We start from the raw sequence: 25895 nt of genomic DNA on the forward strand, positions 1-25895 counted from the left end.
CTAAATCTGACTTCAAACCAGTGACAAGTAGAGTACCACAGGGTTCGGTCCTGGGATCGTTCCAGTTTGGTATCTACTTCTCTGAAGTACAGGATAACACAGAAGGCCTCTGGCTAACGAAGTTCACAGATGACTGCAAACTAGGAGCCATAGTAAAGTCCCCTAAATGATGTGGACATCCTACAGAAGGGCCTCACTGAGAGAGATGCCTGGTGTCAGAGGCATGGCCTCAAGCTCAATGCCAAAAAGTGCATTGTCATCCCCTTTGTTAAAAACCCTGTACTCATGAAATACCACTTAAACGGCAGTCTACTTAACGCCAGATGTGTGATAAGAGACCTTGGGACCCAGGTGAACAGTAATCTCTCCTTTGATAATCACATCGTCACAGTACTCAGGAAATCCTTCCATGTGGAACACCTCACCACAAAAGGGTTCTCATCCAGGAATAAAAGAGGTCATTGTTCCCCTCGGCACTCATTAGACCCATTATAGAGTACAATGCCCCTTTTGGAATGTACCTCACAAGACTTCTACAGGAGCTAGAAAGGCCATAGAAGTACCTCACAAAGAGGATTACTGGCCTCAAACAGATGCCCTACACTGACCGTCTCAAAAAACTCCAGCTTTACTCTGTAGCATATCACCTACTCCGAGGAGATCTATGCCTAACGTATAAAGTTATGTTAAACCCAGAGCTGTTGGACATGCTACATCTAAAGAAATCCCAATCTCTCAGAGCTACATGCTCTAGGGACCTAAACCTTGTCACCACAATGAACAGGACATGCTGGAGGGATAGAGTCCTGTCCCAGAGGCTTTCTATACTCTGGAACAAGCTACTCATCTATGTTAAGCAAAGTTCCTCATTAGCACTCTTCAAGAATAACCTTGATGAGTGGATGGGAAATAGGAAATACCCCCGGGGATCACTTCTTTGGATCTGCTCGACAGGGTCATAGGAAATTAACTATTTTAGGTGGCGTAAGCCAGGGAACCTTGTTGGCTAGGCTTACTTAGGCCCTTGGGCCGATAGCCTAGTACCTACCTATGAACCTATGTTGTGCTTAGGCTAAGAATGTTCCTGTTTAAATAGTCTGAAACAAGTATGTCACGTTAGTTAAGTTTTTTTATTGTTTACTGCTAGTCTTTTCTTGGTGAGATGTAGGGTTTGATTTGGTATGTTCACTATTTTTGGTGATATCCTTAGTTGCTCAGCACTATCTCCGAAATTTAATTTTGCTTCAGTTATTGTCTCCAGATACTTCACAGGCATATACAAAGCTAACAACCACCATGGTCCTTGTAAGCTTAGCTGTGCAGCACAGATTGACCCACAGTTTTGTATTCTATAGGGGGTGATTTACCGACTGCCTCTGTCCATCAGAGACATTACCAGAGCAGCGGTGAATTTCGATTTACCCATCCATTGGTTCAAGTTATGCTTTAAAAAAAGATTGGAGAAGAACTCTGCTTCACATGGATGTGCAGCCTATTCCAAAGATTGGGAATTCTCTGAGGCACACATCTGTCTGTCCAACATGCTCTGTTTTGATATAACAGCTCTTATTCTGGTGAATTTTGTGTATGTGCAAAAGGTTTATCAAAATAGGGTCCAGGGGTGCCATGTACACCAGACAAAGATCACCTCCCAGAACTCTGTATGATACTGAGTAGAGAAACGGAGCTTTGAGGTGATCAGCATAGGACGTTGTTTACTCCCTGTATTCTTTTTTTAAGGAACCTGTGTGGATGTACCAGTTATTGCATGTGTCTAGTCAGATACATAACGAAGGGGACATTATACTCTAGAATGAGTCTGTTGAGGGCTGAGTATAGTGGAATGATGACCTTTCGGGACCTAGATGCCATGTCCTTAGAAGTTGAGCAACATAGAAGGATTTTCTTACTACCTTGGACACGTGTTGGTCGAAGGCTGGGTTACTATCTTAAGTTCCCAGGACTCTGACTAGTGAAATCAAGTTTTAGGTGTGTTTTATTGATGACTTGGCTACCCAGGGAGGCGAACTTCCCAGAAGGTTCTGCAGTGCATTTCTTAGTGTTGAGCTTTTAAGCCATGGCTTTGGCAGCAAGCACTTGTTTGTTTGCTCTTTCTGAAGGGTGTTTTCGTCTGGGGGACTTCTTCCAGTTTGAAATGGTCTACAAGCCCGATCAGCCAGAGGCCTTTGGCATTGGCTTTGACCTCCGAGAAGTAGATGCCAAAGACAAGCAGGCCCAGCACAGATCCCTGAGAGACTTCATTGGTTACTGGTCTCCCTGTGAAGATGGCCTCACTGATCCTAAATCTTTGGGTCTCATCTATTGGGGAAATGACAGGATGGTAAAGTTGAATCTGAATTTGTCCACTAATAGGTTCACTATATTGCCAAGTCTGTGAATGTGTCACCATTAACTACCAGTTCAGCACATTGCAGGGTGTTGCCCTTGATGTTTCTGACTTGGCTAAAGATGGCCTTATGGTTCTCTTTCACCTGGGAAGCTGTCTTAATCTCAAAGCTATCTTTGACCTAATTAGCCCTCTTAGTTGCCTATTTAATTTGATGAGAGTTTTTATCTTTAAAGGAATTACTTTTCCTTTTTTTGCCATATTTTTTTCTTTTTTTTTTGTATATCCTGTTTTATTTGGGATGATTCCAGGGGAGTTTGTTTCTTGGCTTACTTCTGGTAGGTACAGCAGCCTGTGTGAAGGCCATTGGCATTGATTGTATAGAGTTTGAGAGCAGTTCAGCGTAGGCTGCTGTGTTCTCAGGGATCAGAAGGGCATTGAATTTTGGCAAACAGGAAAAAATGAGTGAAATTCTGTCCAACTGTTTTCTTGCTTATTTCTTCCTGATGGAGCCATAATGCATTTTGAGAACAACTTTTTTGACTCGAGAGTATTTACCAGAGAACATGTATTTTTTCATGAAACAGTAACTTGCTTTTTAGTAACAAGATGCTGAATGCATTAAAACTAATTTTCAGGCTGTTTGTGTGTTTCTGTTTTATCCAAACCAGATGGAATTTCAGTCACATTGTAGTATTTTCTTGAATTTGTATTTGTATCTGTAGTTTGTAAACACCAAAAAAAATGCGAAGGCCCCAGATTCAATCCTTATGGTGCTATTAGGTGTGAGGTAGAGTAGGAGGAGAGTGCAAGTTGTCAGACTACTACCTGTGACCTGTCAGTTAGATAACTGTTCACATACTGGCTACTTCACATAAGTATCATCCTCTGCAGTACCAAACCATGGTCCTTGAGGTCCGAGTCATTTGTAGAGTCTAAAACAACAGCTGTTTTATAGGAAGACATTTGTCACAGTTTTGCTGCAATATACTTTTAATAGCTGACCTTGTGCCATTTGGGTATTATGAATCACACTAAATCCATGCTGATTCTGTATAAGTAGTTTGTGTTTTGTTATGTGGTTTACAAAGCTGCATATGAACACTTACTACTATTTTAGCCAAGTGACTAAGAATATTTATTGGTTTAATTCCACCATTTGTGAATTAACTTATTTGAACAGTAGTAGTCCATATTTCCATTTGGTATCTTATTTATTATTACAGTAAGTGGTCTAGCTACAAAGTGAGAGGTCACCCTTATGAATCCATTTGACACACTGTGTAGGGAACAGGCCGTGAGACTTTTTTCCTTTGAAATTAATTTTTAACCTAGAGCAACAGGTACTTGCCCAGTATTAAATTTGGTAACAGGATCTGTGGCTGCTACTTCTGTTTCTGGTTATATACTAGACAGATTTCTAGTAAGTTGTTTGGTTATTATGATTAAAAAGTAAACTTTAAAACTATTGACAGCATCATTATGGGAGCTAAACCTATATGGACATCTGTAGAAGTCTGTCTTACCTGAGAAGGTTTATACCTTTCCCTAAGGCTATTGTATTCCTGATATTTTTATAGTGGAGAGTAGAGTAGCAATCCTTCTCACTTGACTAATGTGAGTTGACATTTATTATGTAACACTCTATAGGTTATGTTTTCTTCTTTGAGCTTATCGTAAACTTTCTATGTAGACTCTGATGAAACTGTGTTCATAAACAATTGTTTTAATTTAAGGAAGTATTTTTTTCTTCATCTTAATAAATAAAACAAGCTGACACAAGTTTGCCAATATGCTGCTCAAAGCTTAGTAATATACTGAGTTAGTGTTGGGAGGAATGAGAGAGATTAGTCCACTTGGATAAATTCTTATTGCAGTCTAATGGCTTCTCATGTAACAATTTCTCTGAGATTCTTTCTTGTCTGGGTTTCATACAGGACTGTATTTTGGACTTAATTTTCAAACTGGAAAAAACAATACATAATTGACTCCTGGATTTGGTATAAATATAAGAATGTATTCCTTCTAATATCTTGATTCTAAGTTAAATTGTGGAAAAGTTAATTTTTAGTGACTATTACCTTAGTTGGAAGTTTACTGTAGCTACATGCTGTTTGTTTTTGTCTTGCACTTGTGATATTTTAGATCTGTAGGGTGGTGCTTTGTAATGAGTAGTCATTCATTCCTAAGGTAATATCAGCTGTATATTTAAATTGATACGTTCATCTTTTTTCCTTTCCCAGGAGTATTCCATCACATATGAACAGTTTGTTCTACATTGCAGATGTTTATAGGGGAAGCCTGACGACTGTACGATAGATGATTCAATGAATCCTGATTCACTGAGTCAATACTGCAAAAAAGGAAAATCAGAGAGCATTGACAATTTCCCTTTTCCTAATTTTTTTTATGACTATGGAGTCTGTTTAAGTTGGGAGTTGAGGATTACTCCTACATGAGGGGTGTAGAGAAATTTTTTTTTGGGATCGCTACAAGTGGTATTCAGTGATCTGGATTCAACTAATTGGGACACGTGGAACTGTTATTGAGTTATCATGAACTAGAGCTGGACGATAGTAATATATTAATAGTACTAGTATATTAGCAATGTGGGAGTTATGAGCATTGGCTCTAGATGATTATTGTGACACTTTATGATCCATTTTGCAAAAAGGGTTATGGTTAGACGGATGGATTAATAGAATAGCTACTTTTAGGAAAAATGAGCCTATGTTTGCATCCGTTGATGTGGGAATAGAAGGTAGGAGAGTCAGCATTTAGTGTTTGTTTAGTTGTATTTTCTATGATAGGGGAATTGTTGCCTTTGTTTCACCAACATTCATCCCACTGTACCAGTGGCTACCTCATTAAGGTCCTTTTGTGAGTATCTGAATGAGACTTGGGGCTCCTAACTTCTTAATAGTCTGCATGTTTATTAAGTACTTCTGAGTTGAATCTACTTTGGAATTGCAATTCTGAAGGGTAAGGTGTTGTAAGATCTACTTAGGGAGTCCATTGGTCTGTTAGGGACTGTGTTTCTCACTCTCTCTTTCTCTCTCTGAGCTAAATCTTGCATTCTTAGTATCTCAAAGCAAGTTACAGCAGTTATAAAAATGTTAGCAGCAAGATGCATCCCTTCTCTTGGTTGGTTTATAGATTTGTTTCAATAGAGGTCATCTGGAAAGAATTGGTGGGACTGAGTTTTGTTCCACCTTGTACAAGGAGTGGATGGCAGCCCAGAGGAAGCCAAGGGTATATAAGAAGTTGCTGAGCATTCCTAGTGCAAGAAATGCAAGCGTCAAATATTGCATTTCCACAGCTTCAGGAACATTACTATGCAAGCTATCATGGGGCCATACGATGCCAAATCATATGCCAGTAGAGACGTTGTTATAATTTGCTCCTCAGTTTACTGTTTCTTTATTTGTCCTGTTATATTAAAAAGCAAATATGAGCATTGCCTTCATTAGCTTGGTGTGACAGCTTGGAATTCTACTGTGGTTTCAGTGACTTACATTTGGCTAGCAGTTTTGACTTTCTTTTTTTGGGGTGTGGTGGTGGGGTGGGTATGGTGTCTTGGGAATCAGATTGCAGTCCCAACTTATTACATTATGTATTGGACCGTTTATGCTCCTGAGGAAAATGTATGATCTCGAGAACTTGGGTTGTTCCCCATTAGTTTGCTGACGTCTTAAGCATGCAATAAGAAAATTCCCCAGTCTGTACAGTATGACTGTGCTGTTGACTAACACCTTTCACCCATTCCTCAGAGTAAATAGGTTGCGCAGGAGCAGTTGAGGGACAGTGTGTATGTCAGTAAGTCATGATAAGGCTGAGCTAGTTTCAAGCATGGTGCCAGACTACTGATGGCACTAAAAATAAATAGAAAAGTCAGATTTTAGCCATATATGGGTGGGCAAGGGTTATGGCTACTGCATTCTAAGGTGAACGTGCATAATTGTGCAGTTTTGGAAATGTGAAGGTGATGTATAAAATTGGTAAAATGTTAACAGTATGCTAGTGTGTGTTCATAAAAAGTATGTTAGTTTGAAAGAGGTGGTTTACTGTTTTGTTCATATTACTGGTACCTTGTACACTGTATATGACTTTGAGAGAGAGCATTCAAAAATTGGCAATACAGCTGTAGAGTCTTTAAAGCTCTTTGTGTTACAGGACTATCATTTTATTCATGTTGCAGAAGAGAAAATTGGATGAGCAATGGACAATCCTTTGTTGGCAGGAGTTAAATTTGGAAGGTATGTGAAAGTGCATTCTAGGAGGAATAACATTTGCAGCTTAAAACTGATTCGAAGTAAAATAAGTAAGGTGTAGCGCATAAACTATCGGAAGATTTGAGCACACATGGGCTTGGCTTGAAATAAGCTTGGCAGGAAAGTAAGACCTGGATAGGCTGTGGAAGGTAAATTGTAGTGATTTAATGCTAAGTTGCAGTTTTGAGCAAAATAAAGTCTTATGGTCTTCCATTTTCGACAATAGTGATAGGTTTCATGCTGGTAACTGTTTTGCATGAGGTACCTACATCAGATATCAGAGATGGTACTCTCTTGTTGATGCACCACAGAGAAAGAGAGTTGTTTTTGTTGTCATATGCCTTCTTCCTAGTTTAGCAGTTAGAGAAATGATGGGGAGGAAGACTGCACATTAACAGGAAACAGTTGTAGGGCAAAATGTAAAATATAAGTACACTAGGTAGCACCTTTGTTTGCTAACCTTTCTTTGATTTATTTTCTTTCTTCCTCTCACTACAGCTATAGTTATCTAGTGTAGCAAAGTTTCTTCAGTATTGTTGTGGCTTTACAAATTCGTCCCTAATGATTTTATGGTATGAGATGCATTTTTCCTACCTATATTTTACTAGCCTTTACTGTTTTGTTTCTGTACAGATGCGTGCTTTTTCTGTTCTTACCATGTAATCACTATTTTTTCTTAATTTTCCTCCCCTTTATCCCATATTTTTTTATCACTGTGCTTTTTTTCTTGTATTCAAATTAATATTACTACACATTTTCTTTGGAAATGTATAACCTGCTTTTTACACTTTATTACACTGCTCTAGGTATTAATTCTATCTTAAATGTTTAAGCTTTTTTCAAAGTGATGAGCCAGGAGAAAATGTAGAGATATGGATAAAACAACTTTATGAATTAATCTATTTGCGCTGCAGATGCTACATAGACCTGTTTATCCAGCAAGTGGTCTGAGCCCTGTAGCCTAATTGTTCCGCTCTGTGTAGAAGTCGAACATTGGGAGTGGGACTATCCTCTATATAAATATCAAGTTTCTATCAAGTCCTGATGTTATGCTGCTTATGTCCATAGATGCTAGATGGCAATCATTCAGTGGGCCTTTTTGAAGGGTGTCACCCATTTTTCTAGTTGTGACCCTCCTAAGGCCCTTCCCCTTACTGCATGTACATCTTTATAATCCCTAGTCTTCTTCAGTGATTCTGGAAATGAAGTGTGTATTACCAGGTAATCATGCCAAGCACTTCTTCCTGAGGGAAGTGAGAAGGCACAGCCTTATTATTACTCTCCTTCTGCCAACTTTTCTGTTGCCTGGCATGTAATTTAATCCCAGGGCATCTGAGTCATAGTGCGGGCTTTATTGTTCCATACTGTGGAACTGGCTAGACATGTCTGCTTTTGCTTCTCTGTGTATAAAAAGATGGTTGATTTAAGTTTGTACATGCTTAGACAAATAAGAATTATGCTGGCTTGCACTGCGCTGTCACTTACATGGACTGATCCAGTAATGTTCTAGGGTCAAGTACTGTAAATATTTTCTTGTATCTCTTCAGTGTGTTCCATTGTTTGGGTCACAGCTGGAATTATGTGCCTTTCCATTTCAAAACTCGATCATAAAAGCAATAAAATTAAGAATGTTGTTTTTATTTAAGCCAAGATGGGTCAGAGAACTCCTGTGATGATGAACAGTTCAAGGCCAGGCGAGAATTTCTGAAAAGTGGATTGCCTGAATCTTTGAAGAGGCAGATTACAAAGACTGCTGTGGCAATGGAAGCTTATTCTGTGGCATGTATGTCCTTCCAACCTGTCACACACGTGCAACAAAAAGACAATGGTAAGACATGTCTGTACTTGCATTTTTTTAATAAGTTCTTCCAGTTCATGTTTAAGTAGAGTTGGTTTTCCTCCTCAGAAATGGTTACAAGGCTTTCATTACATTTTGTTAGTAGTCATCAAATGTGTCTGCAGTTTGTGGTTTGGTATATTTAAATGTGCAACAGAAATGGAATCTGGCATTGAATCTTTAGCTTTAAGATTTATAGCTAGTACATATGGGATAACCATTTTTTTTTTCAGTCTGGCACAAATCTCTAACATTTTAGAAGGTAAACAATTTTACATGCTTTTATTACTTCAAAGGATTAAACTTATAGTATGAGGTTTTGTGTTCTTTCATCATTCTTTTTTTGAGACAGCTTAATCCTAATCATTTTAATTTTTTTGCTTTTGTTTCCTTTTATCTGTGAAGTTCATCTGCATTGATGCAAAATTTGTGTACTGCAAAATCTGAAGAAATGTGTTTATTTTCATGTCTGCTGTGCTGTTGATCATTTCTTCTGCTGTTTTAGGATGGATAATTTTAATTTAGGCTTTTTCTGTGTGTGCAGTGGTCAGTTTGGGACAGTTGCTATCAGGGGGGGCTAAACTTCATTATTTGAAGATTTACATAGTTCTGTGTTTTAGGTAATAGTTCATGGGGTATTTTTATTTTTGAGGGTTTTCTTTAAAACAAAAAGTCTTGTAAAATGTGACATAGGTTCAAACGGAGATGACAAGAAACAACTGTATAAAAGGTCAAACTTCCAAAAATTAGTTGGTGCATGTAACACAAAAGTTGGAAATAGAAATTCTAAAACTTGTCATATATAATGGGTAGGAATAATTTCTTATCATAATGGCTTGCAAAGTATGGGGGGCTGTTTTGTTCATATTACTGGTACCTTGTACACTGTATATGACTTTGAGAGAGAGCATTCAAAATTGGCAATACAGCTGTAGAGTCTTTAAAGCTCTTTGTGTTACAGGACTATCATTTTATTCATGTTGCAGAAGAGAAAATTGGATGAGCAATGGACAATCCTTTGTTGGCAGGAGTTAAATTTGGAAGGTATGTGAAAGTGCATTCTAGGAGGAATAACATTTGCAGCTTAAAACTGATTCGAAGTAAAATAAGTAAGGTGTAGCGCATAAACTATCGGAAGATTTGAGCACACATGGGCTTGGCTTGAAATAAGCTTGGCAGGAAAGTAAGACCTGGATAGGCTGTGGAAGGTAAATTGTAGTGATTTAATGCTAAGTTGCAGTTTTGAGCAAAATAAAGTCTTATGGTCTTCCATTTTCGACAATAGTGATAGGTTTCATGCTGGTAACTGTTTTGCATGAGGTACCTACATCAGATATCAGAGATGGTACTCTCTTGTTGATGCACCACAGAGAAAGAGAGTTGTTTTTGTTGTCATATGCCTTCTTCCTAGTTTAGCAGTTAGAGAAATGATGGGGAGGAAGACTGCACATTAACAGGAAACAGTTGTAGGGCAAAATGTAAAATATAAGTACACTAGGTAGCACCTTTGTTTGCTAACCTTTCTTTGATTTATTTTCTTTCTTCCTCTCACTACAGCTATAGTTATCTAGTGTAGCAAAGTTTCTTCAGTATTGTTGTGGCTTTACAAATTCGTCCCTAATGATTTTATGGTATGAGATGCATTTTTCCTACCTATATTTTACTAGCCTTTACTGTTTTGTTTCTGTACAGATGCGTGCTTTTTCTGTTCTTACCATGTAATCACTATTTTTTCTTAATTTTCCTCCCCTTTATCCCATATTTTTTTATCACTGTGCTTTTTTTCTTGTATTCAAATTAATATTACTACACATTTTCTTTGGAAATGTATAACCTGCTTTTTACACTTTATTACACTGCTCTAGGTATTAATTCTATCTTAAATGTTTAAGCTTTTTTCAAAGTGATGAGCCAGGAGAAAATGTAGAGATATGGATAAAACAACTTTATGAATTAATCTATTTGCGCTGCAGATGCTACATAGACCTGTTTATCCAGCAAGTGGTCTGAGCCCTGTAGCCTAATTGTTCCGCTCTGTGTAGAAGTCGAACATTGGGAGTGGGACTATCCTCTATATAAATATCAAGTTTCTATCAAGTCCTGATGTTATGCTGCTTATGTCCATAGATGCTAGATGGCAATCATTCAGTGGGCCTTTTTGAAGGGTGTCACCCATTTTTCTAGTTGTGACCCTCCTAAGGCCCTTCCCCTTACTGCATGTACATCTTTATAATCCCTAGTCTTCTTCAGTGATTCTGGAAATGAAGTGTGTATTACCAGGTAATCATGCCAAGCACTTCTTCCTGAGGGAAGTGAGAAGGCACAGCCTTATTATTACTCTCCTTCTGCCAACTTTTCTGTTGCCTGGCATGTAATTTAATCCCAGGGCATCTGAGTCATAGTGCGGGCTTTATTGTTCCATACTGTGGAACTGGCTAGACATGTCTGCTTTTGCTTCTCTGTGTATAAAAAGATGGTTGATTTAAGTTTGTACATGCTTAGACAAATAAGAATTATGCTGGCTTGCACTGCGCTGTCACTTACATGGACTGATCCAGTAATGTTCTAGGGTCAAGTACTGTAAATATTTTCTTGTATCTCTTCAGTGTGTTCCATTGTTTGGGTCACAGCTGGAATTATGTGCCTTTCCATTTCAAAACTCGATCATAAAAGCAATAAAATTAAGAATGTTGTTTTATTTAAGCCAAGATGGGTCAGAGAACTCCTGTGATGATGAACAGTTCAAGGCCAGGCGAGAATTTCTGAAAAGTGGATTGCCTGAATCTTTGAAGAGGCAGATTACAAAGACTGCTGTGGCAATGGAAGCTTATTCTGTGGCATGTATGTCCTTCCAACCTGTCACACACGTGCAACAAAAAGACAATGGTAAGACATGTCTGTACTTGCATTTTTTTAATAAGTTCTTCCAGTTCATGTTTAAGTAGAGTTGGTTTTCCTCCTCAGAAATGGTTACAAGGCTTTCATTACATTTTGTTAGTAGTCATCAAATGTGTCTGCAGTTTGTGGTTTGGTATATTTAAATGTGCAACAGAAATGGAATCTGGCATTGAATCTTTAGCTTTAAGATTTATAGCTAGTACATATGGGATAACCATTTTTTTTTTCAGTCTGGCACAAATCTCTAACATTTTAGAAGGTAAACAATTTTACATGCTTTTATTACTTCAAAGGATTAAACTTATAGTATGAGGTTTTGTGTTCTTTCATCATTCTTTTTTTGAGACAGCTTAATCCTAATCATTTTAATTTTTTTTGCGTTTTGTTTCCTTTTATCTGTGAAGTTCATCTGCATTGATGCAAAATTTGTGTACTGCAAAATCTGAAGAAATGTGTTTATTTTCATGTCTGCTGTGCTGTTGATCATTTCTTCTGCTGTTTTAGGATGGATAATTTTAATTTAGGCTTTTTCTGTGTGTGCAGTGGTCAGTTTGGGACAGTTGCTATCAGGGGGGGCTAAACTTCATTATTTGAAGATTTACATAGTTCTGTGTTTTAGGTAATAGTTCATGGGGGTATTTTTATTTTTGAGGGTTTTCTTTAAAACAAAAAGTCTTGTAAAATGTGACATAGGTTCAAACGGAGATGACAAGAAACAACTGTATAAAAGGTCAAACTTCCAAAAATTAGTTGGTGCATGTAACACAAAAGTTGGAAATAGAAATTCTAAAACTTGTCATATATAATGGGTAGGAATAATTTCTTATCATAATGGCTACACTAAACACATTATTTTGAAACATGAATGGCCCCACAGGAAAGCATATTGAATTATTTAAAGAATGCAAATAGCAGTGCTACAGGAGAGAAACTTGGAAAGAAATGAGCATGTGAATTTGATAAAGAAAGGATTTCAGGAAGGGGTATTCAGCAGAGTATCAGGGATAAAGGAAAAGAGGGGAGTACTTGTACTAATTGCTAGAGGATCTCCAATAGTGATAGAAGAGAGGAAAAAGTATATTTGTGGGAGTGAGGGGCTGCTGGCAAGGGAGGAAGATTATGCTGGCATGTAATTTATATTCTACCTAAAACTGCTATTATGGCACTTTAGAAAATTTTGCGGGAAATCTGCTTTCATCAGGGAATATTACTAATTAGTGAGAACTGAAAATTGATTTGCAACAGTGAGGATGTATCTGAAGGACCTAGTAGGGAAAATATAAGGAGGTAGACTTCTGAAGAAATGTATGGAAATATTTGGTATGGAAGATGTGAATCTGGTGGTGGTAGTATTCTCCAACGTACAATAAATGGGCTAGATAGAAATTATATTGCACAGGAACATATGCATTTAGTTGAAAGTTTTGACACATCTCCAATAACTGTTTCAGATCATGACCAATAACAACCAAGGTAAAAATGCAGGTTAATGAATACAAATGAAGCACTGGCGCTTCCCCACCTACCTGTTAAAAAAGAGGAATTTAAGGAAGGGGTAGTGGAGATTAGCATCATTAGGGAAGGTATAGCTTTTTTCAGAAGTTATAGCTAGTCATTGGCATAACGTGAAAGTGAATTTTAAAAATAATGTAAAAATAAAAGAAAAACAGATGATTAAGTAACAATTAATTAGAGGGGGTGACAAGTATTGCAGAATAAAGCGGGATCTCCGAACAACAAGAGGCGCAAATACAGAGTACTATAGAGAAAATAAGGGAGTATCTGTATAATATGTGTGAGTTTAGAAAGATTGCTTATATAAGCAATTGTTTTTTGATAACTACAGAGCATGAAAACATTTAGCACAAAGAGTTGGGCCACAGAGAATAGAAAGGGTTGTTGCTAAATGTAGGGTGCCTGTAACAAGAGAAATAAGAAGAGATCCTGTATAAGTATTAGAGGTGTTTTGGAAACTTTATGAAAATTTGTATAAAGCAGATGAATGTGGAAATCAAGAAAAAGCACAGATGGAGATATAAAACTTGGGTATACCAAGGTTAGTGGTATAAGAGGTTCAACAATTAACAGCTAAGATAGAATGAGATAAAATAAAAACTCACTAGACCCAGCTTCATATAAGCCCATTTCAGTCCTAAATCATGTTTATAAAGTGTCTATAATAGCTAAAAATCTGGCAAAGGTGTTGTCAAAATTGGAAGATATGGATCAGAGTGGTTTGGTGGAGGGGAGGCAAACATTTGACAGCATTAATAGGACAATGATGATTCAGAGGGAAGCAGAATGTAAGGAAGTAACTCTGTTGGTGGGTCTTGATCCAGGAAAAGCATTTGTCAGAGTAACCAGGGATTTTATCAGTTGGGAAATTTAAACATTTGCATTCCCTGATGCAATAATGAGATTAATTAGGAAGATATATGAGGGATCTGCGGCAAAAATTTAAGTGGGGTGGTTCCTCTCTGATAAGTTGTCTGAAGAGAGAAACCAGGCAGGGGTGTCCTCTTTCCCCTTATTTGCAATATATTTAGAGCTGCTGGCAAAGAAAACAAGGGACTCAAAAATTCAAGGATATAATTGGTTTGGTAATCAAGAAAAGTTGGCTTTATTTTGCAGACAGTATTATTTTGTACCTTATGAAACCAGAGAAAGACCTCTGTGTTGTAGAACATTCTGAGACAGTTTCATGTTTACTCAGGATATAAAAAGAATGGAGACAAAACAGAGGCTGTAGCTGTAAACTATGTACCTACACATGAAATGATTTAGCAAGACCCATATTTATGGAGACGTGATAAAATGAAGTATTTAGGAGTATGAGTTGAAAAGGATTCTCTTGAGGCAGCTAAGGATATGTGGGAGGAGACTAAACAAAAGGTAATACAAAAACAGAAATTGGAAGCTCTTGTATATGGATAGCAAGATGCAAGCAGTGGAAATGTTTTTTAGTCCCTTTAGTTTTATATGCATTTTTATCAACCAGAGGCAAAGTTTTGGACAGTATTTAATAATGAGTTGAAGGATTTTATTTGGGAGGGGAAAGGGCAAGGGTCAACACCAGCAGAAATCTATAAATCAGAGAAAAGGGATGATTATGAAAGGAGGAAATTCAAGCAATAAGGAGAGAATGAGATTTTGAGTGCAGATCCTTAAGGAGACTAACAATGATTTAAAACTGTACAGCTCATCGGATGAGGAACTGAAAGCACGACTGCAAGTAGTCAAAACATTTTCAGTCGATATAACAATGTCATTTGGTCCTGATAAATGTGCAAAAGTAACCTTTAAAGCAGGATATCTGCAGCACCAAGAAAAAAATCAGTTTTGGTCAAGAATGTGATATAAAAGAACTTGAGCAAAAGAACTTGAGCAAGCGGGAGTGTATAAATATTTGGGAATTTGATGAAGGATGAACAAATGCGAATAACACTTAGTAAGGAATATTTCAGAAGACTTAAATTAATCCTGAAAACAGAGTTGACATCTAGGAACAAAATTCAAGCTATAAACCAGTTTCCTCTTCCTGTCCTAACATACAGTTTTGCAATGATTAACTGGCCCCAGAACATGTTGGATAAATTAGACAGGAAAGCAAGAAGGATGCTTCATGCTCAACAAATGATTGCCTGTGTGGGGATTTTGTCAAATGCCTTGGCCAGGTCAAGGTATGCAGTGTGAGCCATTTTGCCCTAATCCATTGCTTTGGTGACCTTATCACAGAAGTCCACCAGGTTGAGTAGGCATGACCTGCCCTTGATGAAACCAAATTGGGTTGGCTCTAGTGTTTGGAGGTTTTTTGTTATTGTTGATCATGTCCATGATAATTCTTTCCATGGCTTTGCATATGAGACTAGTTAGACTTGCGGGTCTGTAGATGGCACACCTTTGTGCAGAGGGAAGACTGTTGCTGTTCTCCATTTGACAAAACAAAAAGAAAGGAGCCAGCAGAACATGACCCAATATAAAAAAACTTTTATTGGTAATATACCATATCAAAATATAGCAAGGGTATTGCACAAACCGGTTTCGGCTGGTAAACTAGACACAGCCTTCCTCAGTGTGAAACAAGCAAATTCAAAGCTGAAATTAAATACACTGCAAAGAGACATGATTGGATAAACCTAAAGCTTGTCATTTAGACCTGGTGGAAATAAACCACCTAACTTAATTATCCATTTTTTCTCTTTAGAATTTAATAGAGAATGCCAACCTGTTTTATTCACTTTTTTACCATGAATAATGTCAATAATAGTAAAGTTAAAACTAGCTGTAGGATGTGTTTGCTGATGTTTGTATAAAGCATTGTGCATTCTGCCTTTTTTAATATTACTTATGTGCTCCGAGATCCTTAGTCTTAATGGTCTAGATGTTTGACCAATATAGAATGCGCCACATGTGCATGTGGCTAAATAAACTACCCAATCGGAGCTACAATTAGCAAAGAATTTGATATTATATACAATGGCAGAATTTCTACTAGTAAATTCTTTTGTTTTGGAAACTTTGTTGCAGTTAGTGCAATGTCCACAAGGATAACAACCAACAGGTATGCTGCCAGTGAGAGTGGTTTGTATTGGTTCTGGGAGACTATGGTCATGCACATGTTTATAATGATTAAAGTGACTACCCAGATTCCTGCCTTTCCTAAAGGAAAAAAGGCAACGGTCAGGAACAATATTAGACAAATCATTGTCATAGAGTAGTAAATTCCAATGTCTATTGACACTCTGAATAAGACTATCCAAATTCCTGCCATAGGTAGTAGTAAATCTGATGGGTTGATGGGTAGATTTTTCAACAGTTTTATATGCTAGTAAATCATCCCTATTCATATGGTTAACTTTATTGATAGCATCGAAAACATGCCCCATTTTGTATCCCCTGGACCTAAAGCGTCTGGTTAAATCCCTGCTTTCTGCTTGAAAGGAAGACTCGTCAGAACAGATGCGTTTCGTCCTTATGAATTGAGATTTTGGAATGTTCTTAGCAATATGTGGGGGATGAAAACTGGAGGCATGTAATATAGTGTTATATTCTGGATGTTTCCTATGAACTAGAGTCCCCAAAGTATGGTCTGATAATCTATTGACAGATACATCAAGGAAAGTAATATGATTATAATCATAATGCAAGGTAAATTCCAAACCCCATTTGTTGTTGTTAAGCTATGTTAAGAAATCAAACAAGCCTGCAAGTTCCCCCTTCCATACAGCCCAGCAATCATCGAGATAACGTCTCCAAATATCAAGTTGTTCCAAATAGATGTTATTATTGCTGTTGTATATAAGATCGTTCTCGACATAGGCCATAAAAAGGTCCGCATAAATGGGTGCAAAAGAGGAACCCATGGCAGTTCCTTTGGTCTGCCAGTAACATATGTCCTGATAGAAGAAGACATTGTTGGTTAATACATATGATGCCATATCCAACAGAAATTCATTATAGTCAGGGGAATACAAACCAGAGCTATTAAGCCAAAAGGCCAGGGCCTCTAAACCACCAGAATGGGGAATATTAGTGTACAGTGCACTTACATCAAAAGTACACATACGCCAGTCCGGCTCAAGTTGTGTGTCAGAAATGATTTGTAAAAGGTTAGTTGTATCACGTAGTCTTGAGCGGATGGAAGAAAGGAGAGGCTTCAATTTGCTAGTCAAAAAAAGAGATAAAGGCTGTGTGATGTATCCCCTGCCTGAGACGATGGGTCTACCCGGTGGATGTCTGGGGTCCTTGTGAACCTTTGGCAAAAAATAAATATACTGATTCAAAGGGTCCCGAACCAAAAGTTGGTGCATGGTGTCATCAATTATGGAAGCGTCCTTAGCATGGGACAAAAATTCTTCCATTTCCTTTTGAAATTTAGGTGTAGGATTAATGACCATCCTTGCATAATATTTTTCATCAGATAATTGTCTCATAGCTTCCTGATTATAATATTGCCAATCAAGGACCACAACAGCACCACCTTTGTCCGCTGAAATAATCACAATGTCATGATTGTTTTGTAAATCAATGATTGACTTTTGTTGAGATGTAGAGATATTATTTTTAATAGTGAATACTGACCTGGCATAATGCAAATCTTTGAGAATATTATTCTGAAACTGTAGGACAACAGGATGCATGGGTGGAGTAAATTGTGATTTGTGGTAAATAAATTTATCTGAAAACCCAAAATCATTATTAGTGTATCCAAAAAACATTCTTAAATTAAGCAATCTACAAAAGGAAACAACATCTTGTGCAAAGGAGTCTTCGGCAACAAAAAAAAACGGGAACAAATGTTAACCCTTTAGTCAAAATAGTGACTTCAGATGGTGACAAAACATGACTAGAAAGGTTTAAAACATTGTTGTTAGGAGAAGAATCTAATCCTTCATCGCTAGTTGTAGTAATCCTTGTATACCGCTTGTAACCTTTGTGCTTCCTGCCCCCTCTTTTGTATTTATTCCTAAAGGGACCCCTGGTGAAGCTCGTTTGGGTAGGGGTGACCCTGATGCGGTCTGTAGTTCACTCTCAAGACCAGATGATGGCTCATCCGTAGAAGAGCCAGTGTCAGAAATATAGTTCTTCAATATAGATTTAGGTCTTTTTCTCTTGGAGGGACGACTATGCTGTACATTAAATTTAACATATTTGGTAGAACTAAAAGGATTGCTACCCTGATAATCGGCCAAGTCCCTATTAAACTTTTGGATTTTCTTAGCCTTAAGTTGGGTTTCCAGATTATTCATATCAGAAACTACCTTATTAAGTTGTTTAGAAAAAAAGCTTTCATTCTCAAAAGGTTTAAGGTCATTAGCCAGACCTAAAACAGTATTGACTTCCTTGTCAATGACACGCTCATAAAATTTATTTAGAGCCTTAACAAAAGACATGCTGGCTTGGTGTTGAATACCAGCCCATTCCTGTGATAGGTCTTCATCAATTTCTGCCACTAGGGGCTGAATCCTAACTCTTAACCCTTGTGGGGTAATGTCTTTAGCAATATATGCTTTGAATAATTTCGCATGCCAAATAGTAGATCTTAATGATCTAAGGTGTTTGTGTAATTTATCAAATGCCAAATTACAGAACCCATAGGAACATCCAGATTCTGATCATTAATATTGGATCCCAGTCCAAAAACTCTTAGGTCTTCCCTATCAGAGGATAGACCCGAAACCAAACTGAGGAGATCCATAGGACTAAATGGAATGGGACTTGGTAAGGATAGACAATAATAGCTCAAAGGCTACGTCACAAAAAAGATAATAATGGACCCAAAATAGATGGACCACGTCTCACAAATAGAAATAATTCAAATTGTACAGTATTGAGAATAAACAAGTAATAATCAATCTAAACAACAATGGTAGAAAAAAGACTTGAGATATCTAGAAACCCAAAATAGTATCCACAATATATGGTGGATCAAAAATGTAAATAGAAAAACGGAGGTTGACCAGATGACCAGGGGAGCAAACAACAAAGGGGTCCCTCAAATGAGAAAAAGACCAAATGAGGATACTGCACTAAATAAAACACTGGATAATATTATAACATCAGTGTCATTAGGAAAGGTCACATATTATAAGATGTGATATACAAGTATTGTAAACACAATAGGTGCATACCCAATAGATATTAGTGGTAAAAAGCATAAACAAAATATAACAATGGTCACAATATCAAAGCTGAACCAAATGTAATAAGAATTCCCTTATTGTTGCAATTGCCTCAAAATGTTGCATGAAACAGACCCATATATATGGCAAATATGCTGGTATAAAATGTTAAATTGTTGGAATAGTAAGGCCAATACAAGAAATTAAATAGATGGACAATGTACAGAATTTGTGTTAATTAATCAAATTCAAATTGTCCATCAAAAAGATCGACTGTTGACTGTTACACCCTTGTATTTTGATGGAACTACTCGTTCACATATCTTTCATTGGATTTATAACTTTTGGGTTTATTCAATGAATGAGGGATACATTTGGATTATCGCAGTCATCGTGTTATGACTTTGAACTAACTTTTTTATGTGCTCAAATTACTGACTTTGCTATCTTTTTTGAGACTACAATGTTGGTTTCATTGAGCGCATTGTTCTAAACGGCTTGTTTGCTTTCTTTCGATCTTTTTGATGGACAATTTGAATTTGCATATTGAATATTGTATTGATTATTTAATTCTATATTGCCATTGTCAGCTTTTGGCCCATTTTTCCTTTTGTTAGCTAGTTCTTAAAAATATATACATTATATCTGCACATAGGTGTAGTACAGATCTTTCTTACTTGCTGATGAATATCAGCTACATGACTTTTTATGATCATTTAGATTTTGTTACCATCATTAATAATATTATATGAATCATAGATATAGTCTACTTAGAACGTTCTGACATTTATAACAAGTTTTGAACTTTACTGACAGGGTTTCTGATTTATAAGATTAACACAAATTCTGTACATTGTCCATCTATTTAATTTCTTGTATTGGCCTTACTATTCCAACAATTTAACATTTTATACCAGCATATTTGGCATATATACGGGTCTGTTTCATGCAACATTTTGAGGCAATTGCAACAATAAGGGAATTCTTATTACATTTGGTTCAGCTTTGATATTGTGACCATTGTTGTTATATTTTGTTTATGCTTTTTACCACTAATATATATTGGGTATGCACCTATTGTGTTTACAATACTTGTATATCACATCTTATAATATGTGACCTTTCCTAATGACACTGATGTTATAATATTATCCAGTGTTTTATTTAGTGCAGTATCCTCATTTGGTCTTTTTCTCATTTGAGGGACCCCTTTGTTTGCTCCCCTGGTCATCCTCCGTTTTTCTATTTACATTTTTGATCCACCATATATTGTGGATACTATTTTGGGTTTCTAGATATCTCAAGTCTTTTTTCAACCATTGTTGTTTAGATTGATTATTACTTGTTTATTCTCAATACTGTACAATTTGAATTATTTCTATTTGTGAGACGTGGTCCATCTATTTTGGGTCCATTATTGTCTTTTTTGTGACGTAGCCTTTGAGCTATTATTGTCTATCCTTACCAAGTCCCATTCCATTTAGTCCTATGGATCTCCTCAGTTTGGTTTCGGGTCTATCCTCTGATAGGGAAGACCTAAGAGTTTTTGGACTGGGATCCAATATTAATGATCAGAATCTGGATGTTCCTATGGGTTCTGAAACCACTTGTAATTTGGCATTTGATAAATTACACAAACACCTTAGATCATTAAGATCTACTATTTGGCATGCAAAATTATTCAAAGCATATATTGCTAAAGACATTACCCCACGAGGGTTAAGAGTTAGGATTCAGCCCCTAGTGGCAGAAATTGATGAAGACCTATCACAGGAATGGGCTGGTATTCAAAACCAAGCCAGCATGTCTTTTGTTAAGGCTCTAAATAAATTTTATGAGCGTGTCATTGACAAGGAGGTCAATACTGTTTTAGGTCTGGCTAATGACCTTAAACCTTTTGAGAATGAAAGCTTTTTTTCTAAACAACTTAATAAGGTAGTTTCTGATATGAATAATCCGGAAACCCAACTTAAGGCTAAGAAAATCCAAAAGTTTAATAGGGACTTGGCCGATTATCAGGGTAACAATCCTTTTAGTTCTACCAAACATGTTAAATTTAATGTACAGCATAGTCGTCCCTCCAAGAGAAAAAGACCTAAATCTATATTGAAGAACTATATTTCTGACACTGGCTCTTCTACGGATGAGCCATCATCTGGTCTTGAGAGTGAACTACAGACCGCATCAGGGTCACCCCTACCCAAATGGGCTTCACCAGGGGTCCCTTTAGGAATAAATACAAAAGAGGGGACAGGAAGCACAAAGGTTACAAGTGGTATACAAGGATTACTACAACTAGCGATGAAGGATTAGATTCTTCTCCTAACAACAATGTTTTAAACCTTTCTAGTCATGTTTTGTCACCATCTGAAGTCACTATTTTGAATAAAGGGTTAACATTTGTTCCCGTTTTTTTTGTTGCCGAAGACTCCTTTGCACAAGATGTTTCCTTTTGTAGATTGCTTAATTTAAGAATGTTTTTTGGGTACACTAATAATGATTTTGGGTTTTCAGATAAATTTATTTACCACAAATCACAATTTACTCCACCCATGCATCCTGTTGTCCTACAGTTTCAGAATAATAATCTCAAAGATTTGCATTATGCCAGGTCAGTATTCACTATTAAAAATAATAATATCTCTACATCTGAACAAAAGTCAATCATTGATTTACAAAACAATCATGACATTGTGATTATTTCAGCGGACAAAGGTGGTGCTGTTGTGGTCCTTGATTGGCAATATTATAATCAGGAAGCTATGAGACAATTATCTGATGAAAAATATTTTGCAAGGATGGTCATTAATCCTACACCTAAATTTCAAAAGGAAATTGAAGAATTTTTGTCCCATGCTAAGGACACTTCCATAATTGATAATGACACCATGCACCAACTTTTGGTTCGGGACCCTTTGAATCAGTATATTTATTTTTTGCCAAAGGTTCACAAGGACCCCAGACATCCACCGGGTAGACCCATCGTCTCAGGCAGGGGATACATCACAGAGCCTTTATCTCTTTTTTTGACTAGCAAATTGAAGCCTCTCCTTTCTTCCATCCGCTCAAGACTACGTGATACAACTAACTTTTTACAAATCATTTCTGACACACAACTTGAGCCGGATTGGCGTATGTGTACTTTTGATGTAAGTGCACTGTACACTAATATTCCCCATTCTGGTGGTTTAGAGGCCCTGGCCTTTTGGCTTAATAGCTCTGGTTTGTATTCCCCTGACTATAATGAATTTCTGTTGGATATGGTATCATATGTATTAACCAACAATGCCTTCTTCTATCAGGACATATGTTACTGGCAGACCAAAGGCACTGCCATGGGTTCCTCTTTTGCACCCATTTATGCTGACCTTTTTATGGCCTATGTCGAGAATGATCTTATCTACAACAGCAATAATAACATCTATTTGGAACAACTTGATATTTGGAGACGTTATCTCGATGATTGCTGGGCTGTATGGAAGGGGGAACTTGCAGGCTTGTTTGATTTCTTAACATATCTTAACAACAACAAATGGGGTTTGGAGTTTACCTTGCATTATGATTATAATCATATTACTTTCCTTGATGTATCTGTCAACAGATTATCAGACCATACTTTGGGGACTCTAGTTCATAGGAAACATCCAGAATATAACACTATATTACATGCCTCCAGTTTTCATCCCCCACATATTGCTAAGAACATTCCAAAATCTCAGTTCATAAGGACGAAACGCATCTGTTCTGATGAGTCTTCCTTTCAAGCAGAAAGCAGGGATTTAACCAGACGCTTTAGGTCCAGGGGATACAAAATGGGGCATGTTTTCGATGCTATCAATAAAGTTAACCATATGAATAGGGATGATTTACTAGCATATAAAACTGTTGAAAAATCTACCCATCAACCCATCAGATTTACTACTACCTATGGCAGGAATTCGGATAGTCTTATTCAGAGTGTCAATAGACATTGGAATTTACTACTCTATGACAATGATTTGTCTAATATTGTTCCTGACCGTTGCCTTTTTTCCTTTAGGAAAGGCAGGAATCTGGGTAGTCACTTTAATCATTATAAACATGTGCATGACCATAGTCTCCCAGAACCAATACAAACCACTCTCACTGGCAGCATACCTGTTGGTTGTTATCCTTGTGGACATTGCACTAACTGCAACAAAGTTTCCAAAACAAAAGAATTTACTAGTAGAAATTCTGCCATTGTATATAATATCAAATTCTTTGCTAATTGTAGCATCGATTGGGTAGTTTATTTAGCCACATGCACATGTGGCACATTCTATATTGGTCAAACATCTAGACCATTAAGACTAAGGATCTCGGAGCACATAAGTAATATTAAAAAAGGCAGAATACACAATGCTTTATACAAACATCAGCAAACACATCCTACAGCTAGTTTTAACTTTACTATTATTGACATTATTCATGGTAAAAAAGTGAATAAAACAGGTTGGCATTCTCTATTAAATTCTAAAGAGAAAAAATGGATAATTAAGTTAGGTGGTTTATTTCCACCAGGTCTAAATGACAAGCTTTAGGTTTATCCAATCATGTCTCTTTGCAGTGTATTTAATTTCAACTTTGAATTTGCTTGTTTCACACTGAGGAAGGCTGTGTCTAGTTTAACAGCCGAAACCGGTTTGTGCAATACTCTTGCTATATTTTGATATGGTATATTACCAATAAAAGTTTTTTATATTGGGTCATGTTCTGCTGGCTCCTTTCTTTTTGTTTTGTTGGATTACCTACTGAGCCGTGCAGTTGCTTCCGTGCATGCTTTATAATTGATTCACTGTTCTCCGTTTGAGCCATGAAGCCTGTCTGGAGGTTACAGTTAAATAGCAGTTCTGAGGGCCTGACAGATCATGTTTCATGCTATTTAGAAGGCATCTTGGGATTATTGCAGTGTTCTGCCCTTAGAGCATTAAGGACATGTTCCGTAGTGATAGCAGGGGGGAGCTATATTTGATGGTATTTCCTGAGGGAAGCTTGATGGGAAGAGAGGGGTAAACTGGAACTGAATTTTGTTGGCCAGTAGGTTTGCTTTACCTTCTGGCTCAGTATAGGTGGCTCCATTTATAATGAGCTCTGCACGCAATTGTGCATTGCCTTTTGAGGTTGCGGACATGGCTAAAGAATGCCTTTAACCTGTGAGGCCAAATTTACCTCAAATTTGACTTTGGTGGACTTTTTGTCCTCTGTGTTTTAGTTTAATGAGACTGCTTTTATCCTGCTGGGTGCTGCACTCCCTAATTTTTGCCATGTTTTTTTTTTCCTTCTGTTATACAACCTATTGGTAATGTGATTCCACCAGGTTGGTTTTCTTTTTGAGTTAGTTCTGTACTTCTTCCTGGTGGGTACAGATGCCTCTACGTAGTTATTAACATGCTTGTATAGGGTTTCTCTGCACAGTTCTGTGTAGGCAGCAGTATTTTCAGGGTTTATGGGAGCCTGAAATTTTGCCAAGGTATCACTTAAAAGTAGTAAGTTAGCCTTACAATAGTTCCTGAATATTCCAGGCTAGCTGGCGTTCCAGGTTTTAGTTTACTTCAAAAGAGACCATTTGTGATCTGACCTTACCAGAGAAGGCATTACACTAGAGGGGTATGCAGCACTCTCTCATATTAGTGAGGACCAGGTCCAGTATGGTTGCATCCCTTGTTGGGTGCATTGACAATCTGTTCTAGAGAGTTTATTTACAAAATTCAGAAATCTCTGTGCCTGTATGTTTGGTGTCTTACACGATTCACAGTTAATAGTGGGGTAATTAAGGTTCTCCATGAGTATGGTAATGGGTTGGATGGTGAGTGTTTTCAGTAAGTTTAAATATATGATATGGGTTTCCTGGGTCATAGAAGGGGACCTATAAACTTGCAAGGAAGTGGTATTGGATTTTGCCTTTGATCTGAACATGGAGAAGCTCAAGTGCATTCTCCTGTTTGACTAGCCTTGAAGTATATTTATTTTTTATGTAAATCGGGACACCTCCACCTTTAGTTCATGTCTGTGTAGTAGCTGGTCTAAATGTGTGGAATGTGTTATAACCTTGCACTGTCTGTTCACTAGGAATAAAATTTGGCAAGCAGGAAATTGTAAGAAAAAAAAAAAAAAATACTGTAAGGAATAAAAAGTAGTACTGTAAAGTGGAAATCATGTCTTATAAGAAGAGGGTATACCTGACACATTTTGTTTACGAGAAGGGGTATATGGGGAGTGTGTTTGTGTGTGCGCACTTGGCATATTATTGGAGATAGCATTAAGAATGATATGGGATTTCGGACCGAGTCCCGTATAAACAGGGATGTTGTATTGTGCTAAGAAGGAAGGAAAGACGGTTAGAACAATTATTTTGTATACCTGGCATCTTTACATTTATTTTGGATACTAAAGGAGACTGGTCAAGTTGCAAAAACTGTTCTAAGTGTAATGTGAGAAATGTAGTGTGCGTGTGTGGGGGGGGTTCCAAAATGGTGGGGTGAGGTAAAATAAATTGCTGTGTGAAATAAAAAAAAAAAAATTTGGAAATTGGATACAGAAATGGGAAATGTTAAAAGGAAAGAATAGTGTGGACTGGGTATTGAAACAGATCCATTTTGCTGAATCACTAGAAAGTTTAAAGGAACAGGAGAAGAAAGCTATGAAGGAAAGCTGTGCATGAAGAGACAAGTGAAACTGAAGCAACAGGAGGAAATGTTAGTAATGGAAAATGAATCAAAAGTGACTGGCTTGGGAATAGATTTCACAATCGTTGATGTTAAAGTATTAAAGGTGTGTGTTCTACTTGCTGAGTCACTGTCACTTGGGGCAGTTTTTGTCCCTAGTGTTCTGGGTCAAGAAATTCAAGTAGTGACTGAAAGGGTGAGATATCAGGCTCAAGCAGCAGAAATGAGGCACAG

General features: G+C 37.2%; 1 protein-coding gene across 1 annotated transcript in view; it reads left to right on the plus strand.

Annotated features, from left to right (window-relative positions):
* The window catches only part of ATAD5 (ATPase family AAA domain containing 5), a gene marked incomplete in the record, with an annotated part of 853119 nt that overhangs the window by 200676 nt on the left and 626548 nt on the right, over nt 1-25895 (plus strand). Inside the window, 1 exon segment of the mRNA XM_044068042.1 lies at nt 11160-11341. Coding sequence (XP_043923977.1) covers nt 11160-11341 — 182 coding nt within the window.

Source organism: Protopterus annectens, chromosome 4.part0, assembly GCF_019279795.1.
Source record: "Protopterus annectens isolate FY-2018-M chromosome 4.part0, PAN1.0, whole genome shotgun sequence".
Taxonomy (NCBI): domain Eukaryota; kingdom Metazoa; phylum Chordata; order Ceratodontiformes; family Protopteridae; genus Protopterus; species Protopterus annectens.